The sequence below is a fragment of the Cnephaeus nilssonii genome, assembly GCF_951640355.1.
Source record: "Cnephaeus nilssonii genome assembly, chromosome: 8".
Classification (NCBI taxonomy): domain Eukaryota; kingdom Metazoa; phylum Chordata; class Mammalia; order Chiroptera; family Vespertilionidae; genus Cnephaeus; species Cnephaeus nilssonii.
The window spans coordinates 16107988-16126155 of record NC_137079.1 but is presented as its reverse complement, the minus strand read 5'-3'; the positions used below and the strand labels follow the sequence as shown (position 1 = coordinate 16126155).

At 47.3% G+C, this 18168-nt stretch overlaps 1 protein-coding gene across 2 annotated transcripts in view; it reads left to right on the top strand.

The window, feature by feature from the left end:
• MFHAS1 (multifunctional ROCO family signaling regulator 1) overlaps positions 1-18168 on the top strand; it is a 65612-nt gene that overhangs the window by 42380 nt on the left and 5064 nt on the right. The window contains exons 2-3 of one of the 2 annotated variants that reach the window (XR_013813883.1): positions 10578-10704; positions 16081-16189. Coding sequence is in view for 1 of the 2 variants with exons in the window: in XM_079779168.1 (XP_079635294.1) it covers positions 10578-10704 (127 nt within the window). In the remaining variant the exon portion in view is untranslated. The remainder of the gene's footprint in view (positions 1-10577; positions 10705-16080; positions 16190-18168) is intronic. The other variant, XM_079779168.1, reaches the window with a different exon arrangement.

The window sequence follows — 18168 nt, the reverse complement described above, 5'->3', positions numbered from 1 at the left end:
GCAACAAAGGACAGGATCCTGAGATACAGAAATGGGACAAGTCCCAGAATTGCCTCAGCTAGGGCCTCGAAAGTGTCCAGGCTGTGGTGCAGAGAGGGGGAGCCGAGGCAGCGCCCAGAAGGTCCCCTGGATTGAGGAGACCACGGTGTGGACTCGTGAGCTGCTAGGTGGTCAGGTGCTGGATGGTTTGAGGGCAGAGCAACAGGGCTTGCTGATGGGTTCATTGTGTGTGAGAGAGAAAGGGGGAGGCAAAGATGACTCCACATTTTTTGTCTAAAGTTACTGCAAGAATAGAGTGGACTTTTTTTTTTTATATGGGGGAGTCTGGGAAAGGAGTAACTTTGGGAGATGGGGCCAGTGGGCATTAAGAGTTTGACTTTGAACACATCAGTATCCAAGTGGCAATGTTTTATATGTATATGCATGTGTGTGTGTGTGTGTGTGTGTGTGTGTGTGTGTGTTTTATTTTTATTTTTTAAAATTCTCACCCAAGGATATTTTTCCATTGATTTTTAGAGAGTGGAAGTTAGGGAAGAGGGGGAGAGAGGGAGAGAGAGACATCCATGTGAGCGAGACATACTCTGACACAGGCCTGGGATGGAGCCTGCAACTGAGGTACATGCCCTTGACCGAAAATCGAACCTGAGACCCTTAGGTCCAAGGGCCGACACTCTAACCACTGAGCCAAACCGTCCGGGGCTTTAGTGGGTATTTTGATCTCCGTCTGATATTCAGGCAAGAGTTCAGGACTGAAGGTAAACTGGGACCTTGGCCAGGCCAGTGGCCTAGTTAAGTGGTGGTTCCCCTGTGTGCTGAGCTGGCACCGCCCTTGCCTCCGGTGAAGCCGGTCCTGTGTGGTGATCCCGCACTTTGTGGCTGTGGCTGCCCTGATTGTGTCCTCCTGGTCTGTCTGCGTTTGGGCTTCAGTCTGGAAGCCAGCTGCCTCGGCTTTGCAGGTGGAGCGCAGCGGACACATAAAGAGCCTTTCTCGTCCATAATTACAACCTTTAGGAGGCTGCAGGGGCTGAGGAGTGCTCGGTTTCGATTGTTCGTGCAATTTACTGCTTTTCAGGTCATCAGAGATGCTTTTTGTTCGGTTAAAGTGGCCCCAAGTCCGGGCTGGATCTGCTGGGAATGAACTTGGGGAGGGGAGTAGATACAAAAAAGCTCGTGTTGGGAGAGGGCCCAGCTGGCCCGCACCCCCTGCACTGCTGGCTATGCGCGTGGGAGATCTTGTTCGTGTGCAAAAGAAGGTCAGCCACCTCGAGATTCCTTCCAGCCGTAAGGCGCCGAGGTCCTGTCCAACTCTCACTTCCCTGGGTTTTCTGTCTCCCGGGCCCTGCAGAGGCTCCCGGGCTCCCCCTGCCCAGCCCGACATTCACTCTTCCACCTTTCCTTCCTCCAAGGAAATGAAATTTGCAGAAACTCTTGTCCTCTTCCTTGTTAGGAGGCGGGAAGAAAATGTGCGGTTTCTGATCATGGCTAAGGAGTTCAAATGGCTCCCAGAGTATTTCAGAATCAGGCCGGTTTTGATAAGACCTCTGGGCCAGCGTTTCAGATTTCAGTTCGGGTCATAAAAGTTCGTCCCATTTTTGGTTGAAAAGGAGACTAATGATGGAGGGGGACGGTTTTAGTCTGAACGCTTTGATGCCGTCTGCGCTCATTTCTCTGAGCCTGGAACCACTTCCAGAAAGAAGTAGGTGACAGGCCGTCCCAATCAAGAGGAGCCTCTGCCAGCACTTCATCCCGGCAGCGGCTGGGAGGGCTTTGCTCCAACCTCACTCGCCTTTGGAGACAGGGAAGGCCAGACCGGCAGGGTCTCGGCTCTGATCCTCCTCTCCTCCCTCCTTCCCCCCCACTCCCTTTGATCTGTGAAGCATGTCTAATCCTCAGCCAAGTCTGCTGGAACTTTATCCAGAGCAGGAAAAGGGGAAATATTTTTCCTTTCTTGGATGGGTTTGTATTTATATAAACCCTTAGCAATGAAAATGGATCCAAGTGGCAGGCACACACGTCCACCGGGAGGCGAGGTGGAATGAATGAATGAATGAATGAATGAACGAATGGATGGCAGGAAGAGGCAGCTTCGACGTGGGTCAGATGGTGGCAGACCTTTTAAGGGTCAGCGAGGAGAGGGTAGTATGAGACCTCACATGCATTTTTTGAAGGACGTGCCTATATGTGGACCATTATAGCACAGCTTAGGCTGAAGCAGCAGCCAGTCAATTAACCCCTGACCATGACGTCAGCGAGCTATATGTGCAGGGTGGGGCAAAAGTAGGTTAACAATAGTGAGTACGTGAAACACAGAGTTTATTCTTGTGTTACTATTTATTTATTATATGTATACAAACAACTGTAAACGTACTTTTGCCCCACCCTGTATGAACATGAATTATCCAGTCACTTCATTTCTTTGTTGTGACTAAGAGAAGAATGATGTGGAAGCCTTAGTTTTCTCTGACTCAGCCTCAGAAGGAAGCTTTACCTTCTCACAGTGTGTCCCACGGTTGATTGACACACATGGATTTGTCTACACCTTTTTAGGCCAACCCTTACTACTTCTCGTGGGTAGTGTGATTTGAAAGTATGCTTGCCATCCATACGACAGCTTCCTTGTCATGAAACCACTCCATTTAAGCTTCATGTGGTTTCCTTGTGGTTCTGCGTTTTTAGGATGCAAGGTGATTCATTTTTAGACCTTTTTAGAAAAATCTCACACAGAATCTAAAGACAGGATCTCTTGTCATTGTGTTACTGCGGTTTGTATATTATCTGGCCTAATGTGAAACTGATGAAGATGCTGAGAACAGCAAGTAGAAGGAACTTTGATATCAAACAATCTTTTATTTGCTATTGTTCACTTTTTTAGAACCAAAAGCAAAGCCCTTCCTGGTAGGCGCCTTAGCTTCCTGCAGCTTCCCTGGAGTAATTTCTCCTACATATTAATAAATGCCACAAGGAGCCAAGTTCACCTGCTGTCCCGGATGTTTGTTCTGGCCCCAGGGATATTCATTTTTGTGTCATTGAAGCCTCACTTCCAAGTGGAATCTTCCAGAAGTTTCTACCTGGCATGTCGTCCTAGGAAACTTCTCAGGAACTCTGAAGATTTGGAGACCCCGAGGCTGACTGAGCAGATGGAGAGGGTCTAGCAGAACAGCCTGGTGGAGGTGGGATGAGGCTTTTCCACTGCAGGTGATGGAATTGGGGCGGGGGAGGGGGGACAGAGAGGATGTAGGGGAGAGAATTTCAAATAGCCAGACATGAGGTAGCCGGTAGGAAAGCAGGTTAGATGTGTGCAAAACAAACAAACAAATAAACAAACAGACAGACAAAGAGACATTAGCAAAGGGAAGTGTTAGCTTGTAATATGAGGGATGTGACTGAACTCAGGCAGACATTTGAAAACAAGTTTTGTCAACAGATTTTTCTCCCCTTGGTTGAACTTGAGTCAAATGCTCGGGGAGAGGTGCTGTGACCTGAGGTCACAGCTCCTGACCCGGAAGAGGACCCCAGTGATGGCCCATCAGGGAAGGGGCCCCACAGACCAGATGCCACGCTTCTCGCTCGGCATAGACACCTGAGCTACTTAGTCATCTTCTGTCCCTCAAACACACAGACAGAAGCGCTTTATGTGATTATAAGCAGACATTACAATTAGGACAGTCACCTTCTGTCGGGAACTGGGCTGAACAAGAAGCGTTTGTGCCCCGCGTGGGGCCCCCATGGGGCTTCCGTTGCATTATTCACCAGGAGAGGGAGGACTTCGCAAGTTGGCGTCATTGTGCGCGTCATGGAAGTGCTCAGGAGTGTGACTTTTGTTCCTTCTGCCAGTAACTGTCACCGCTGCCACCACTTTGGAGAAGGTTGGGAAGAAGCTGAAGTGAAGTGCTGAGATTTAGTTTGTTTCCTGCAGCCTGATGACCAGGCCACACAAACTCTCAGAAGATAGATACTGAGTTGTGCCCCTGGTTCAAGGGCATCTTTAAGAACCCCACTAGCCTGCTTCTGTTTGGCATGTAGATTGTACTCTCTTATTGATAAGATAATATAAAATTGTCCTCAAAGGTCAAGGCATAGAAGTGCATTTCTGAGTGTGTTTTTTTTTTTTAAAGAAGTCCCAGCATTCAGAATCAAAACTGGACTTGAGAATTCAACCAATGACTGGACCTCGTCCAATTGCCTAGAACTCACTGGGAGAAGAATGTCACATCCCTATGGTTTGGGAGACCTCTCTGAATCCCCGTACTCCCTAAGAGTATATGTGACCAAGTGCTGGACAATATCTTTGGCCACCCAGCTGACTTCCCAGTGGCCCAGCAGAAGATTCCTGCTGAATCTACGGGTACCCTATCCAGCTTTCCCGGGAATTTTGTTGGCACTCAGAGGACAGGTCCCTGCTAGCTTTGGTCAGCTGACCCTGGGCAAGTCTGACCCGGGGCAACCCAGCCCACCTCTCCACTATCTAGGAGGCTATCTCATACCCCAGTGGTCGGCAAACTGCGGCTCACGAGCCACATGCGGCTCTCGAGCCGCGGTTTGCTGCTCTGTTGACTAATGAGTTTGCCGACCATTGCCATACCCTATCCAACCAGGTCTGGGGAGGTTTTCTTCCTTAGATAATCTCCCTCAGTCTCAAGGTGGTCTTTAGAAGTCTCTTTCCTCTTGATAATAAATTCCCTGTAAAACGTCTCTAATTGTTTGTATTAAGCCCCACGCTGTGGTTTCTGTCACGTGCCTGGATAGATCCTGGCTGATCCACGCAGCCATCAGTCTCAGTCGGGCTGGGAACTAAGGCTGTCTGACTGCAGATTCGACTATATCTGATTGTTTCTCCAGGACCAGTAATTTCCAGTACGTTCAGTTGATTAGTGTGATTAAGGCGTTTTAGTCTGCGTTTACATTTTTGATAAAAATCTATTTTAAATAGCACACAGTTGTTATTTCATGGTCATCGTTTTTAAGAACGGAGACGTGTACCGCGCCGATGGCGTCCTTCTCACGGAAGCCATCCAGAACAGGAGTAGACAGACGTCCCTGTTTATCTTTTCCAAACAGCAACCCAGTGCCTTCCCCTCCGGGGCTCCTTCCTCTTCTCGGTCTCCTGAGCCCTGGGCTCTTCCATTCCTTTTGGTAGTTCAGACGCGGAGCCTGGGAGGAAACCAGGAGCGATGCGTCCATTTTTCTAATTGTTTTTTTCAGATGTGGTTTGTCCGGCTCATAGATTACACGTGATGCGTACAACATAATTCACCGCTTCTGGTTGTGGTCTCCACTTCGCTTCCCAAACCTGCTTGGACAAACCCTCTTCATGCACACATCCACCCCCACCTTCCTGCTGAAAGGCCGCGGGGACCTCCGAACCCTGGGTCCCTTTTCTGTTGTTATTTTGCTGGTCCTCTCCGCAGAATTTGGCACCGCCATCACTTCCTTTTGTTGAGGAGTTTGTTTTCTTTTGTGAAGCCACATTCTGGTTTTCCCTCTGCCTCCTGGCAGCTCCTGGCTGCTCTGTTCTTCTTCCCAGCCTCTAAGTTTTCAGCCCCCCAGGAGTTTGTCTGTGGTTCCTTTCTCTTCTTTATCTCCTCACTTTTCTCAGTGATGTCATCTACTTTTATGCCTTTAAATATCATCTATTGGCCAATCACTCCCAAATCCCTTCCTCAGCCTTAACCTTTTCCTGCACATCAGAATTGTTTATGTAATTACACACTTAATACCTAGTCCCATGTGTGTCTAACAGTCAAATCTAACTTGGCCAGAACAGAACTCTTCATTTCTTCCCTTCCCAAAAGCCACCTTTTTCTCTTGGTCTTGCAAATAGTACCACCACCATCTGCCAGTTTCTCAAACCAAAGATTTGGAATTATCCTTGGTTCTTCTCTGCCCCTGACCTGCACATCCAAATTATTGGCAAGTCCTGTTGACTGTCTACAAAACACACCCCAGTGTCTCCATCTCCACCAGCACCTCTCCAAACCAGGCCTCAACCATCTCTTCTCTGGGCAGGAATGTGAGCCTCCTAACAGTGTCCCAGCCCTCATCAGAGTGACCTTCCTAAAACAGATCAGATGTCGTTACTCCGTGTAAAATCTTGCACGTGGCTCCCTACCACTTAGAATGAAAACCAAGCCCCCTGGTCTGGCCCTCACTGCCTCGTTTCCTCCCCTTGTCCGCTTTCTCCTTCACCCATGATCTCACCACCAAGGCTCTTCTCTGGGCATCCAAGCATCATCCTGTTTGAGGTCTTTGCATTAGAGATTCCCTCTGCCTGGAATGTTCTTCCTGTAGCTCATGTCTCCTTATTGTTTAGGTTTTAGCTTGATGGTGCCTCCTCAGAGAGGCATCCTGTCCTGGACGTGCCAGGGAAAGCAGACACTCAGTCACTCTCCGATTCATTAGCCTGTTTTAATTACCTGGGTAACAATTGTTTTGTCTTAAATACATTTTTTTTTTATTGATTTCAGAGAGAAAGGGAGAGGTAGAGAGAGAGAGAGAGAAACATCAATGATGAGAGAGAATCATCGATCGGCTGCTTCCTCCTGTACACTTCCTACTGGGGATGGAACTCGCAACCTGGGCATGTGCCCTGACTGGGAATCGAACCATGACCTCCTGGTTCATAGGTTGGCGCTCAGCCACTGAGCCATACCGGCCGGGCTGGATAATAAGTTTTTATCAGTTATGCAGATTGTTTTTTACTAGTGTTCTTTGTAGACTGTAAGCTCCATGAAATCAGGGGTCTTTGTGTACTTATTCCCTGCCCTTCGCTCATTCGGCAGTGGGGCCTGTCTCGCATTTGTCAGGGGCTGGTTTGCAGCTGTTGCATGAATGAGTGAAGTTAGTGGCAGAGCCAGGCCTGGGACATAGGATTTTCCTCTTTCATTTCTCCTCTAATTTGTACCAGGATGTCTTTCGCCAGTGAAGTACTTCCTGGCTCCAAGTTATTGATATCTGCTGTTTACTTAAAGGTTATGGTAAAATTTCTTAAAACACGTCCAAAGTTATATTACCTTAATTCATTTGCATTTAAAATTTTCTTTTAAACTTCACCTTTAGTGTAAGTATGATAGAAAATACCTTTACATGGCATTTCATGACCTGCATCTTTTTGGGTTTTAATTTTTAAAACAATTTTTACAAGTTATTTCCAAATTGTGCATAGTTTTTACTTGACTGTCAGAGATGGGCACAGCCCTGGGCTCGGCGACCAAGGCCCAGACCTGTTTCTGCTCTTTATGCAGACTCGCTCTGCTCCTTCCTGCCGTCACTTGCTCTCCCAAAAAAAGTTATCGCTCATCATCAAGGGCCGAGACGAAAGTCACTTCACACAATGGAATATTTTTTTTAAAACCAAGACTACGCAAAAGTACAACCTGGCCTATTTATTTGATTTATTTAGCCGTGGTCCTGAGGGAGGCACCGGGGTGGTGTGATGAGGTGCGGGCACTGGGACCCGCCCTGGAGCGCGTGGGGCAGCCCCCTCTGTAGACGGTTGGCGACGTTGGAACCAGCAGATGCAGTGGCACGTTTTACATTGAACGTGTTAACGTTCCGTGTTTGCTCCTCGTGTGTATATGCTTTCTGGGCTTTATTTTGTCTTAAGACAAGGTGTCCTTTATCTCTGGTTTTCCTGTTCCACGTAAAAGGGACCGAGGAGTTCTCCAGTGCTCGAGGCCCCCGATGACGCTGGGCTCTCCAAGTGGCGAACCTGCCTGCTCACTGGTTGCAGCGGATGCTGCCTTTGCCCCGAGGACACGTGGGAAACATGCATCCGTGTGTCTCATTATAGCTACATCCAGAGTCTCACTTAATTAAATTAATTAAAAGACAGGAGTGGGCCTTGGGGCTGGAGGGTATGAATTTTACAGTATTGGAGCTGAAAGAGGACTTAAAGACATCTAGATTATGCCTTATTTAATAGAACCTCTATACTTGTTTAATTTCAAGACTCCTTTTGCTGTTTGGAGGGATGTTCATAACCTACATCATTATCCTGGATCAGGAAGTAGGTTTTATTTGCACTCAAAAGCAAGGTTTGGGGCTTTTAATATTGTGGTTTGGGTTGTCAGCATGATACATTTTTAGTATTTTCATCATGTGCCTAATATTTGAGAGTTCTGATGAGGGACGGAAAAAGCTGAGCTCATTTTACTTATCTTCTGTTGATTTTACTTTGAAAAACCATAATAAAACGTGGTGTTCTGCTCTTTCACAGGGGGGAATACAGTTGATAAGAGTTTGCTTGAATTTTAATGCCAGAAATCTTGAGTGAGAGCAATTAAGAATAGTTTTTCATAACTTTAATGGGCACAAGGAGACAGTTTAGTGGCCTAACACAGCTTCAGCTAATGTAAGGGTCTGTTTATCAGGCCCAATGTCTGCATCTCCAGGAAGACTGATTGCATTCGTTGTACGTTGCACATGACTAGACAATTTCCCGCGGAGGAGAAAGCGTTGGCCCTTTAACACTGGCCTCTCCCTTCAGTGGGAGGCAGACTCTGTTCTCTTCTACACGTAAAAGTAAACAAGCAAGCAACCCCAGGGCCTCTTAGTCTTGAATGACCCATTTCGCTCTTAAGTTCATGTGTGTGCTTTGTCAGTTTGTGTTTCTAATTAGAATGTACTTTCAAGTTTACATTTCCACATTGAAATGTCAGTCTCAGAGTTTTTAGTGACCACAGACAGTTCTATCCTATTAGTGGGTCATAGTTTGTCATGTCCCCATTGTTGGACATTTGAGAGGGTTATCAAGTTTTCACTGTTGTGAATAGTGTTGCTATGAGTCATCATTGTATAATTTTTGTCAGAAAGCAAGGCCTACTTCTTTACTGAATTTATTGGGGTGACATTGGTTAATACAATTATATAGGTTTCAGGTGCACAGTTCTATAATACGTCATCTGTATGCTGTATGGTGTGTTCACCAACCCAGGCCAAGTCTCCGTCAGTCACCATTTCCCCTCCCTATACCCTCTTCCTAGCTCCCTTCCACCTCCCCCCAACCCCCTTCCCCTCTGGTCACCACCGTGCTTTTGTCTGTGTCTGTGAGTGTTTATGCTTTTTTTCCTCAATCCCTTCACCTTTTTCACGCAGCCCCACAACCCTCCTCCCCTCTGACAGCTGTCAGTCTGTTCTCTATCTATGAGACTGTTTCTATTTTGCTAGTGTATTTTGTTCATCAGATTCCACATGTGAGTGAAATCGTAGGGTATTTGTCTTTCTCTGACTAGCTTCTTTCACTCAGCATGATGCGCTCCAGGTCCCTCCGTGTTGTCACAAAGGGTAAGATCTCCTTTTCTTACAGCCGATAGCAGTGTTCCGTGGTGTAAATGTGCCACAGCCTTTGTAGCCGCTGGTGGGCACTTGGGCTGCTTGCACCCAGTCCTTCTGCTAAGTTGACTTTGTCTGGTGCTGAGACCCTCCACGCGAGAGACCCTGCCTTAGACTCCTGTATCTCCTGCATCTTCTGCAGCTTCTCACACACAACACGGCCTCTCTATTTAAATATTCAGGGAGTGACTGCACTTTGGTTTAAAATCAAATTTGTGTTAAAGACATTTGAGACGATGAGCTTCTATTTTAGTAGATAGCTCATGCTATGAACCACTCTTGGCACTCGTGATTAAGATAGGTTTGGGGGGGGGGATGAAAAGGCTGTTTCTGTTATTTTCTTAATTTAGCAATTCGGCACATTTCTTAAACCCTAAGAATACTGTCACCATGCCTTTTGGAGTGTACGGTTGTACTGAGTGAGAGCACTGTGCTGGCCGTGGCAACAGAGAAAGGGCTGCTGGATGGGGGGTGGGGGTGGGGGAAGGACCAGCGGGGGTGGGAGGGGCGGGGACTAAGGAGCGGCCTTCATCCTGCTCTGAGGGATTTAATGATCCAGTTGGAGAGAAATGGTATCCGGGGCGTGCTGGGGACACAGGTTTCCTTTGAGTATTGTGGGAATCCATTATGTTAATTATCTGTGTTTCCTAGACCCCATTACTAACAAGATAGTATTGTGATGGTCTTTACAAATCCGCACACAGACCCACCCAGGAAATCCTCCTGCCCGTGCGAGGCTGGGCTGTTCGCCTTGATAACTAACGCCTTTGGTGGCTGCGTTTCCAGGCCGTTTGTGTGGGGCTTTGTTGAAAGGCCGCTCCCTCTGCCCGCATCCCATCTGCCCCATCCTCGGGGTGTACAACGCCTTGGCAGGGCCCGCTTCTCCGGGCTCTGGGGATCCTGGCTCAGTTCTCCTGACGTGTAGATAAGGATGCCTGGAGTCAGTCTGCGAAGAGGAAGGTGAGGAGGCGAGTGGCAGATGCTGTCTTTGTCTGGAGCGATGGCCTTCCTGCCACAACCCCCAGCACGCTCCCCGTGGTGCTGCAGATGAGAATTTCGGCAGCGCAGGCGGGCGTGGAGCCAGGGCTGCGGTTCTCCTCGCTTATTTGTTTTTGGGGCCCATCGGCCGTGGACCCTGCGCTTCCCCACTACCTGCTTCCTTCATCCCCAGCTCTGTTCCTCCCTCGTCAGGAGGCCCCATTGTTAAGGCAAATCTCACTCATGCATTTTTCTCTCTCCTCCTGCAGGGGAGCTGCTGAGTCAGCCCAGACCTGAAGGAGTGGCCGAGATCATTTGCCCCAAGAACGGCAGTGAGCGAGTGAATGTTGCCTTGGTTTACCCACCTACACCGACTGTGATCAGCCCCTGTTCCAAGTGAGTTCCGAACGTGGTAGCCCCTGCCCCTCACGCCTGATCCTGCCTCAGTAGTTGTGATGACAAAAAGCCAAGTTCAAGTATATCTCAACAGACCTTATAAGGTGTTCTCCCCACCCCCACAGAACAGACCAAGTTATCTAGGTGACAGCAACACTGTGGCTTATGTAGCAAACTAGGAGCTTTTATTTTTTTTCTTATTTGTGATTTTTATTTTTAACTTTTGCTGGAAAAAAAAAAGGCAGAGCATTTTTAACAGCTTTATTGAGATATCATTTATATGCCATACAGTTCACTCATCAAAAGTGTATAATTCATTTTTGCAGCTAAATGCAATAAAAAAAAGCATTGTTTTCATGGGTAGTCCTAATTCTGTCATTGCAGAAGTAAGTGGGCCCTCGCTTCAAGGAACAGTGAGGGCCCGTTAAATAAGAAAAACTTGCGGAAAAGCCGCAGTAGGTTACTTTTCCTCCGGGCCTTTGGTTCTGTATCAGGAAGTAGGTTTTATTTGCACTAAAAAGGTAGTCAGAGGCTGTGTTGTCTGTTCTCATCTTCCCCCAAAGGGCCTTAAAGACAGAGAATGCACTCCATTGATTTTTAGAGAGAGGGGGGAGAGAGGGAAAGACAGGGAGAAATAGCGATGTGAGAGAAACACATCCATTGGTTGCCTCCGGGCCAGGGCTGAGCCTGCAACCAAACTGAGGTACGTGCCCTTGACCAGAATCGAACCCTTTGGTCCGCAGGCCGACTCTCTATCCACTGAGCCAAACCGGCTAGGGCTGAATTAACTTTTGGATACAATGTTAGCTTAGTATTATAGATAAAACTCATCCTTTTTCCTTTTCTTTTTTTTTTTTTTGGTAGTATTAAGAACGAAACAGTCAAACCACTTTTCAACTAAGATGAAATGCATTCTTATCACAAAACTTGTCTCCTTGATCTGGTATCGTGGGTGCTGTCATTTCAGCAAAGTATTCATGCCGGAAACCTGCATTTTTCCTCCTAGTTGACCACATAGATTTTTTTTTTTTTTCATATATAAGCTTTTCCAGGGAGGTTGGGAAGTTCAGATTTGAGGATGGTCATCTCTGGAGAAGCTTGCTATCAGGCTGTGTGGGGGAGAGCTGTGTCCCTGGGTGTCGGCTCTCCTGCCTTTGGGGGGCTCTCTACGTAGGGAGGGGCCTTCAATGGCACACTCTTTTGGCTCATTAGACAGAACATCTCCAACCCCTCTTTCCTGGGAAATAGAAACACTCAAAGAAACGCGTATCTAAAGCATTATATTCAGAATGCTGTTTTAGCTAACACGAATAGAGAGAGAGTGTAATGCCTCGCTCATATGCCCCTAAGACATTGTCAGACCTTGAAGTGCTTCTTAAATATTAAGTAGAATTACACAGTAACTTCATATTAACCAGAAAATCGCCAGTCCTGAACCTACCAAACTACAGAAATTTTCCTGGTCTTTGAAGTGGTCCCTTTCTTGCAGACACAGTGGGGTAAGGACAAGGGGACAGTACAGAAACAGCAGGGTGTGGGAGGGAGAGAAACCGTTGTTCAATACACTTTGCATTGGTGTAGACTTCCCTGAGCCAGGAGAGGCATTAACCTATTGTTTCACCCAGCCACGTGGCATTTTAATGGGCAGAAGAGAGCTAGGACTTAAGGATCCATTTGCAGGAGAAACCGCAGTGGCCTGGAGCCAGCTTTATCGGTGTTTTCCCAGGGGCTTCTTGTTGTACTGCCACAGAAAGACACTCACACCAACCTGAAAAAATGCTATCAGCCCCATCTCTCACACAGTTTATTATACCTAAATGAACAGGTCTTTAAAGCCCCAAGTAATCAGAGCCGCCCTAGCCTCAGACATCTAGATGCTGGAGGGGAATGCCTTGAGGACTGAATTGCTGTTGGCCTCCCTCTGTGAATGGTTTTATTTTGAAATGGATTTTTTTTTTAAGGCCTTATACAGTGGATGGCAGGTTTGGAGTGTAGGTCTCTATTCTAAATGAAGGAAATCTGTGAAAACAAAACACATCCAGGCCAGGCCCAGTGGGAGGTCTAAACTTACAAGTAGATGACAATATAGTGGAAGCAGGAGATTTAGGAGACAGTGAGGAAGGCTGTCACAGGAGATGCCATTACATCAACACAGCTGTGGGCTGAGCCTGAGAGTTCGACTTGGGGCCCAAACGGGCAGGAGAAACGGGGAGACAGGGGGTGGGGGGGGGGGCTCTTGCACTGGCCTTGCAGCTCCAGCCAAGTTAACTTAAGCAGCAGGTCACTGTAGAGCGATCTTTGACTTCTGTCATCCCATACAATGCAGGTGGATGGATGGCTCTAAGGGTGCCAGGGGGCCTCACCGAGCAAAACGGAGCCATGCTGCCTGGATGAGCACACCCATTCCACCTCCAATTCACCTTTAGAGCTGAACGCAATTTATTGTTCAAATCAGGGAAGGACTGAGAGTGGCAGGAGGGCTATTCCTAATTATTACACCAGGGTGCCAGGCACCGACCAGAGCTGTCCCAGGCAGACCAGAGTAATCACCCTGCTCCCGGGTCACTGGTCTAGACCGTAGGTGGTTTTTAAAAAGACATTCCAAGTTCTTCTTTGACCAGTTTACTCCTCCCCTTTATTGGCCAAGTCAAAGACTGGTCACGCAGCTGCCTGCCTTTGACCATGTATGTGTACAGCGGTGGTGCTCAGTGAGCTTTATGAAGAAAATCCACTGAGCACTGTTATTTGATCGGATATTCCTTATGAATTCTAAGCTTTTCCGTTGCTCATTTACAATATTCTAGGTGTTTCATTCCTGAGTCGGGAGAGACAGAGAACAAAGAATAGGGACTGATTTACTCTCCTGGCTCATCTCCGTGGTGGGTGGCTGAGGTCTGGACAGACATTGCCCTGGGGAGAGGTTACCTGTCCTGAAGGGAATGAAGTGCAGCCTCTGTTTCTGCACCTCGGCCTCCAGGGGGACGCCCCAGGGGGACACCGAGGGGCTGATTATCAGAGATCCAAGTCATTTCCATACTTTGCCCTTTGGAGCTGATTTTCAAAGATTTGCATTTGAGATGAGATGAAAATTTATGCAGCAGCAAGTTGGCTGGGGTTGCTCTAAAAAATCCTGACCTTCTTAAGGGTACATTTCTTCAAGCTCCATTGAGGTAGACTTTCATACCATAAAACTGGCCCCTTCAGAGATTGTGAAGATATTTGCAACCGACAACATAGTCTAATTTTAGAACATTTTCAACACCCCAAAGAGAAATTTCCGGCCCATTTGTGATCACTTGTGTTTGATGTAACACCTAGCTCCCTGCAGTCAGTACACATTTCAGTAGCACTTTCAGGAATGGCTTTGCTGCCGGTTGTGATGGTATTAAACAGATTTGTAGTTTTAACGAAATTCTTATAAACATGTTATCCCAGGTCCCATTCAGTTTAAAGGCAGTGAGTTCACCCCCCCCTCCCCCCCAAAACACACACACCAGTTTACTGGACAAAGAGGGGAATTAGAGCTGCTTGGAGGGAGATCAGCCTCCTTCAGAAGTTGTTTTGTGTTTTTGTCTTTTTTTTAGTATAGGTAACAATTTCAAACATAGATTTTATTTTTTAGAACCATTTAGGTTCCTAACAAAATTGAGCCGAAGGTACAGAGAGATCCCAGATGCCCTTTGCCTCTACACATGCACAGCCTCCCCACCACCCTCACCCCCACAGAGGGCGCATTTGTTACTGTTGATGAACCTACGTTGACACGTGATCATCAAGTCCACAGTTTATATTGGAGTTCACTCGGTGTTGTGCATTCTGTGGGTTTGGACAAGTGTGTAATGACATGTATCATACATGTTTACAGTATCGTACACGAGATTTTTTTGCCCTAAAACTTCTCTGTGCCCCGCCCCCTTAGCCCTTGGCAGACACCGATCTTTGTCTTTTCAGCTTTATTGAGGTGTGAGTAACACATAAAGTTGTAAGACATTTAGAGTATGCATCCTGGTGACTGAACATGTGCACATTGTGAAAGGGTGGCCAGCACCTGGCGAAGGAACACACCCATCCCCTTATATGTTTGCCCTTCAGGGCTTCTGAATTGCAGCCCAGCCGACCCCCAGGCTTTAAAGGGGTGCTGAGCCTTGGATGTTAGGGGTCACAAGGGACAAAAATACACTTTCAGTCAGAAAAGAAAGGAGAAAGTAGATGGATAATGGTTAAATTTTATTGAAAAAGTGTTTATTTGTGAATTCCCGTCTCCATCCTGTTGCTATGCACGTTGAGCCTCTTAAAATTCCGATTCTGAAGGGAAGATGCAAACTTTGAGCAAAGCGCAGCCTGTGCCTTTCATTTTTAGGCTCCCTGTAGAGTATTTCCCTTTCTCATTTCCAAAGAAATGGGGGACAGCCCCCCCGCCCCCCGCCCCAGCCCGATTTTCATGTAAAAGGTAGAATTCAACAGGTTAGCATATGAAAATGCTTCACCTTCCCTACTGGAGTGCAGCCCCCATTCTTCCCTGTGGTTTGTTAATGGGCTGACCCTTGAATGTACAGGAAATGGGAATCTATCATTTTTATTTCCCGACAGTTGCCATCTCTCTCGTGTTGGTACTTGTCTGTCTGGGCTCCGTCATTTGTGGGGTGGTGCACTGAAAAAGGACCTTCATTCTGGTTTTGGCAGGTCGTGTGTTACAGAGTGAGAAAAAAAATGGGCCGGTTTGAAAATTGATGGGCTGAGCTTCCTCCTTTTCCAGAAAGTACTACTAATAATAATAGGAGGCAAGGTTGAGGTGCCGCATTTCAAAACTGCCTTTTAAACATGGGCTATTGTGTATGTACTGTAGCGTGCCATTCAAGCAGGATCCCAGTGAAATTCCAGTTATGCACTGTTGTAAGTATGCTCAAAAACATAGTGATTACTTTGCATAGGAATGTTGGCAGTTATATTGTTATGACATAAGGATATTTAAGACCAATGGAAATAGCCTTTTATAAAAAGTAGGATGAAGACCCTGTGGCCTGTATCTCACCAAATAAACAGGCAAAGTGTGTTTAATCGCACTCCGATTCGTTAATATGAACTTGATAAAAAAAATTCTCTTAAACAATGGAATGAGATAGATTTGGCTTTATCACAGCGGAGACTTTTTCACTGATCACAGCATTTTTTAAATGCGGAGGGCGGGGAAGGCTGTGTGCGGAGTGTGCCTGGGCTGTGGAGCAGGTTGATTTGCAGTGATGTGTCCTGTTCTTTGCCAAAGGGAGGCAGCTCCTTGCCTTGCAGCTTTTACAGGTGAGGAGCCGTCGTGTTTCTTGGATGACTTAGTCTCCCGTCAGCCACATTGATACTGGCATTTGTTCCCTCTCTGCTTAGGTATCTCCATACTTTCTTGGAAAATTAAGTGGAAAAGATAGTGCTTCTTTCCCCTATGCCACCATTTTTACTGTGCCCACTCTGACTTTAGGAGCACCAGTGTTTAAGGGTAAGTCTCTGGGAAGCAGAGAGGGTTTCTGAACCGCTGACTCAGAGTTGAGGGGAAAAGGGGGGATTGGGTTTGGGATGAAAAGATTGTATAGAGCAGGACAGATGACAAATCTTTTACTTCTCCAGAATCAAGACCCATCTGGGAATTAAGGATAAGGAAAGTGCTTGATTCTTTCACGCAATTCACTGTAATATGGCATATATCAGTCATCAGGTCCTTACTGGAAAAAAGAAGTCATCTAAAAAAAATCACTCCAGTATTAGGCAAGATGATAACATCAGGAAAAGCTCAGTTGATCAGCACAGCCGATAGCTTTCTAAGAGCAGTGTTTGTGTTTATTTTCTCAGGGCACTTTGATGGGTTCTGGAATTAACTTCCTGAGTTGGAATCTTCCCGACTTGACTTGTTCAGCTGTGAGGTAGCATCTGTCAGATGCAGATTACGGAAGCGCTAATCTCCTGGGGTTTTACCGGGAGCATTAAGAGAGACTATCACAGGGAAAGCATTTAGCATTGTTCCTTGCACTGAGTAAATAATGCTCAGTAAATTCAGTTGCACTTATTTCTACTCAGAATTATTAGTGGCGTGCACTGGGGGTGGAACATACAGGTAATAAAGAAAAAATTTCATAATACACACAGAGATACTTGAGTAAAATCCACCCTCTGACCTACTAGCAGCGTTGAGCTTATTAATGGAGGTGCCTGCTCAAGGAAGGTACACATGAGCGCGGGATCGGGAGGTGACGGTGTTGGCTTCCCTTCCCTTCCTTGCCCAGGAAGGGGCCCAGGTAGAATGCACGAGGATCTGTTGGTAAGGCCGCCTGCAGTTACGAGTGAGCATCAATACCCAGCCCAGGCTTCAGGAGCTACAGAGATGAGCGGTAGCATGTCTTTCGTGTTGTAGTCACACATGCCTACTGGGACTGGATAAACTCCTCAGAGGGGACCCCAACTCCTTCGATCCTCCCAACAGACCTATAAGTTCCATAGGGCCGGAGCATTGAGCCCACAACACAGTGCACCGCTGGGCTGAAATCCGCATCGTGGCGCCCAGTCAGTGCTGTTTTCACAGCAAGCTCTTCCTTCCACATTTGTTTCAAAATATACTAGTAGTGTATTAATAGAACATTAGAGATATAGTAAGGCCAACAGGTCAGGAAACGGCTGCCATTGAAAAGATCGTTGATTACTCACATTTCCTTAGAGGACAGACATGCCGTGGGGGGTCGGGGTGGGGAGCTACATGGGGAATCACCGGTCGGTCGGCCACGAGGCGGAGAGGGAGGGAGGAACTGGGCAAGGGCCTGTATTGTGGTTTCTGTGGGAAGGCAGAGGGACAGGCTTAGCCCTGGCCAGTGTGGATAGTTTCAGGGGGCTCTCGGGCATAGGACTGTCCCTGGTTGTCTGGGACCCTTGCAATGTTTGGGGCAGGTGAATGGTGGCCCAGAGTGAGGAGGTCGTAGGTTCTGGTTTGCATGTGAGAAGTACACTCACATTTGAGTTGTTTACCATCTCTGGCAACTGGCTCCCGTTGGGAGGGCAGCCCCTCCAGCGGCAGCAAGATCCCGATGTCAAAACTTCAGAATGCAGGAAGTCAAAGGCATGGCTACTACGTCATGGTGTGGCTTCAGTTTTGGGCCTTCAATTCGTTCAGTAACACATATCCCAGGAATGCGTGTTCAATAACCTGAGAGGATGCTGGGTCTGAGACACCCGCCCCCCCCTGCCCAAGTTGATCTCTCCCTTCTTCTTTAGGCCTCGGTTTCCAACTTCCTACCTGGTAATCGCCTTGGAGGTAGGCTTCATGGGTGTGAATTACTGTCTTTCTCCCCCAGAGCCCTTCATCAGCCTGTGCTTTGCACCCATCTGTGAAGCTAGGAATCTGTCAGCCTCGGCGCTGCCCCTCTTCTCCAGGGGCAGACCTTCTACGGTCATATCCGCGTGTCTCAACAGGAGTGAATCCCGCCGTGGAAC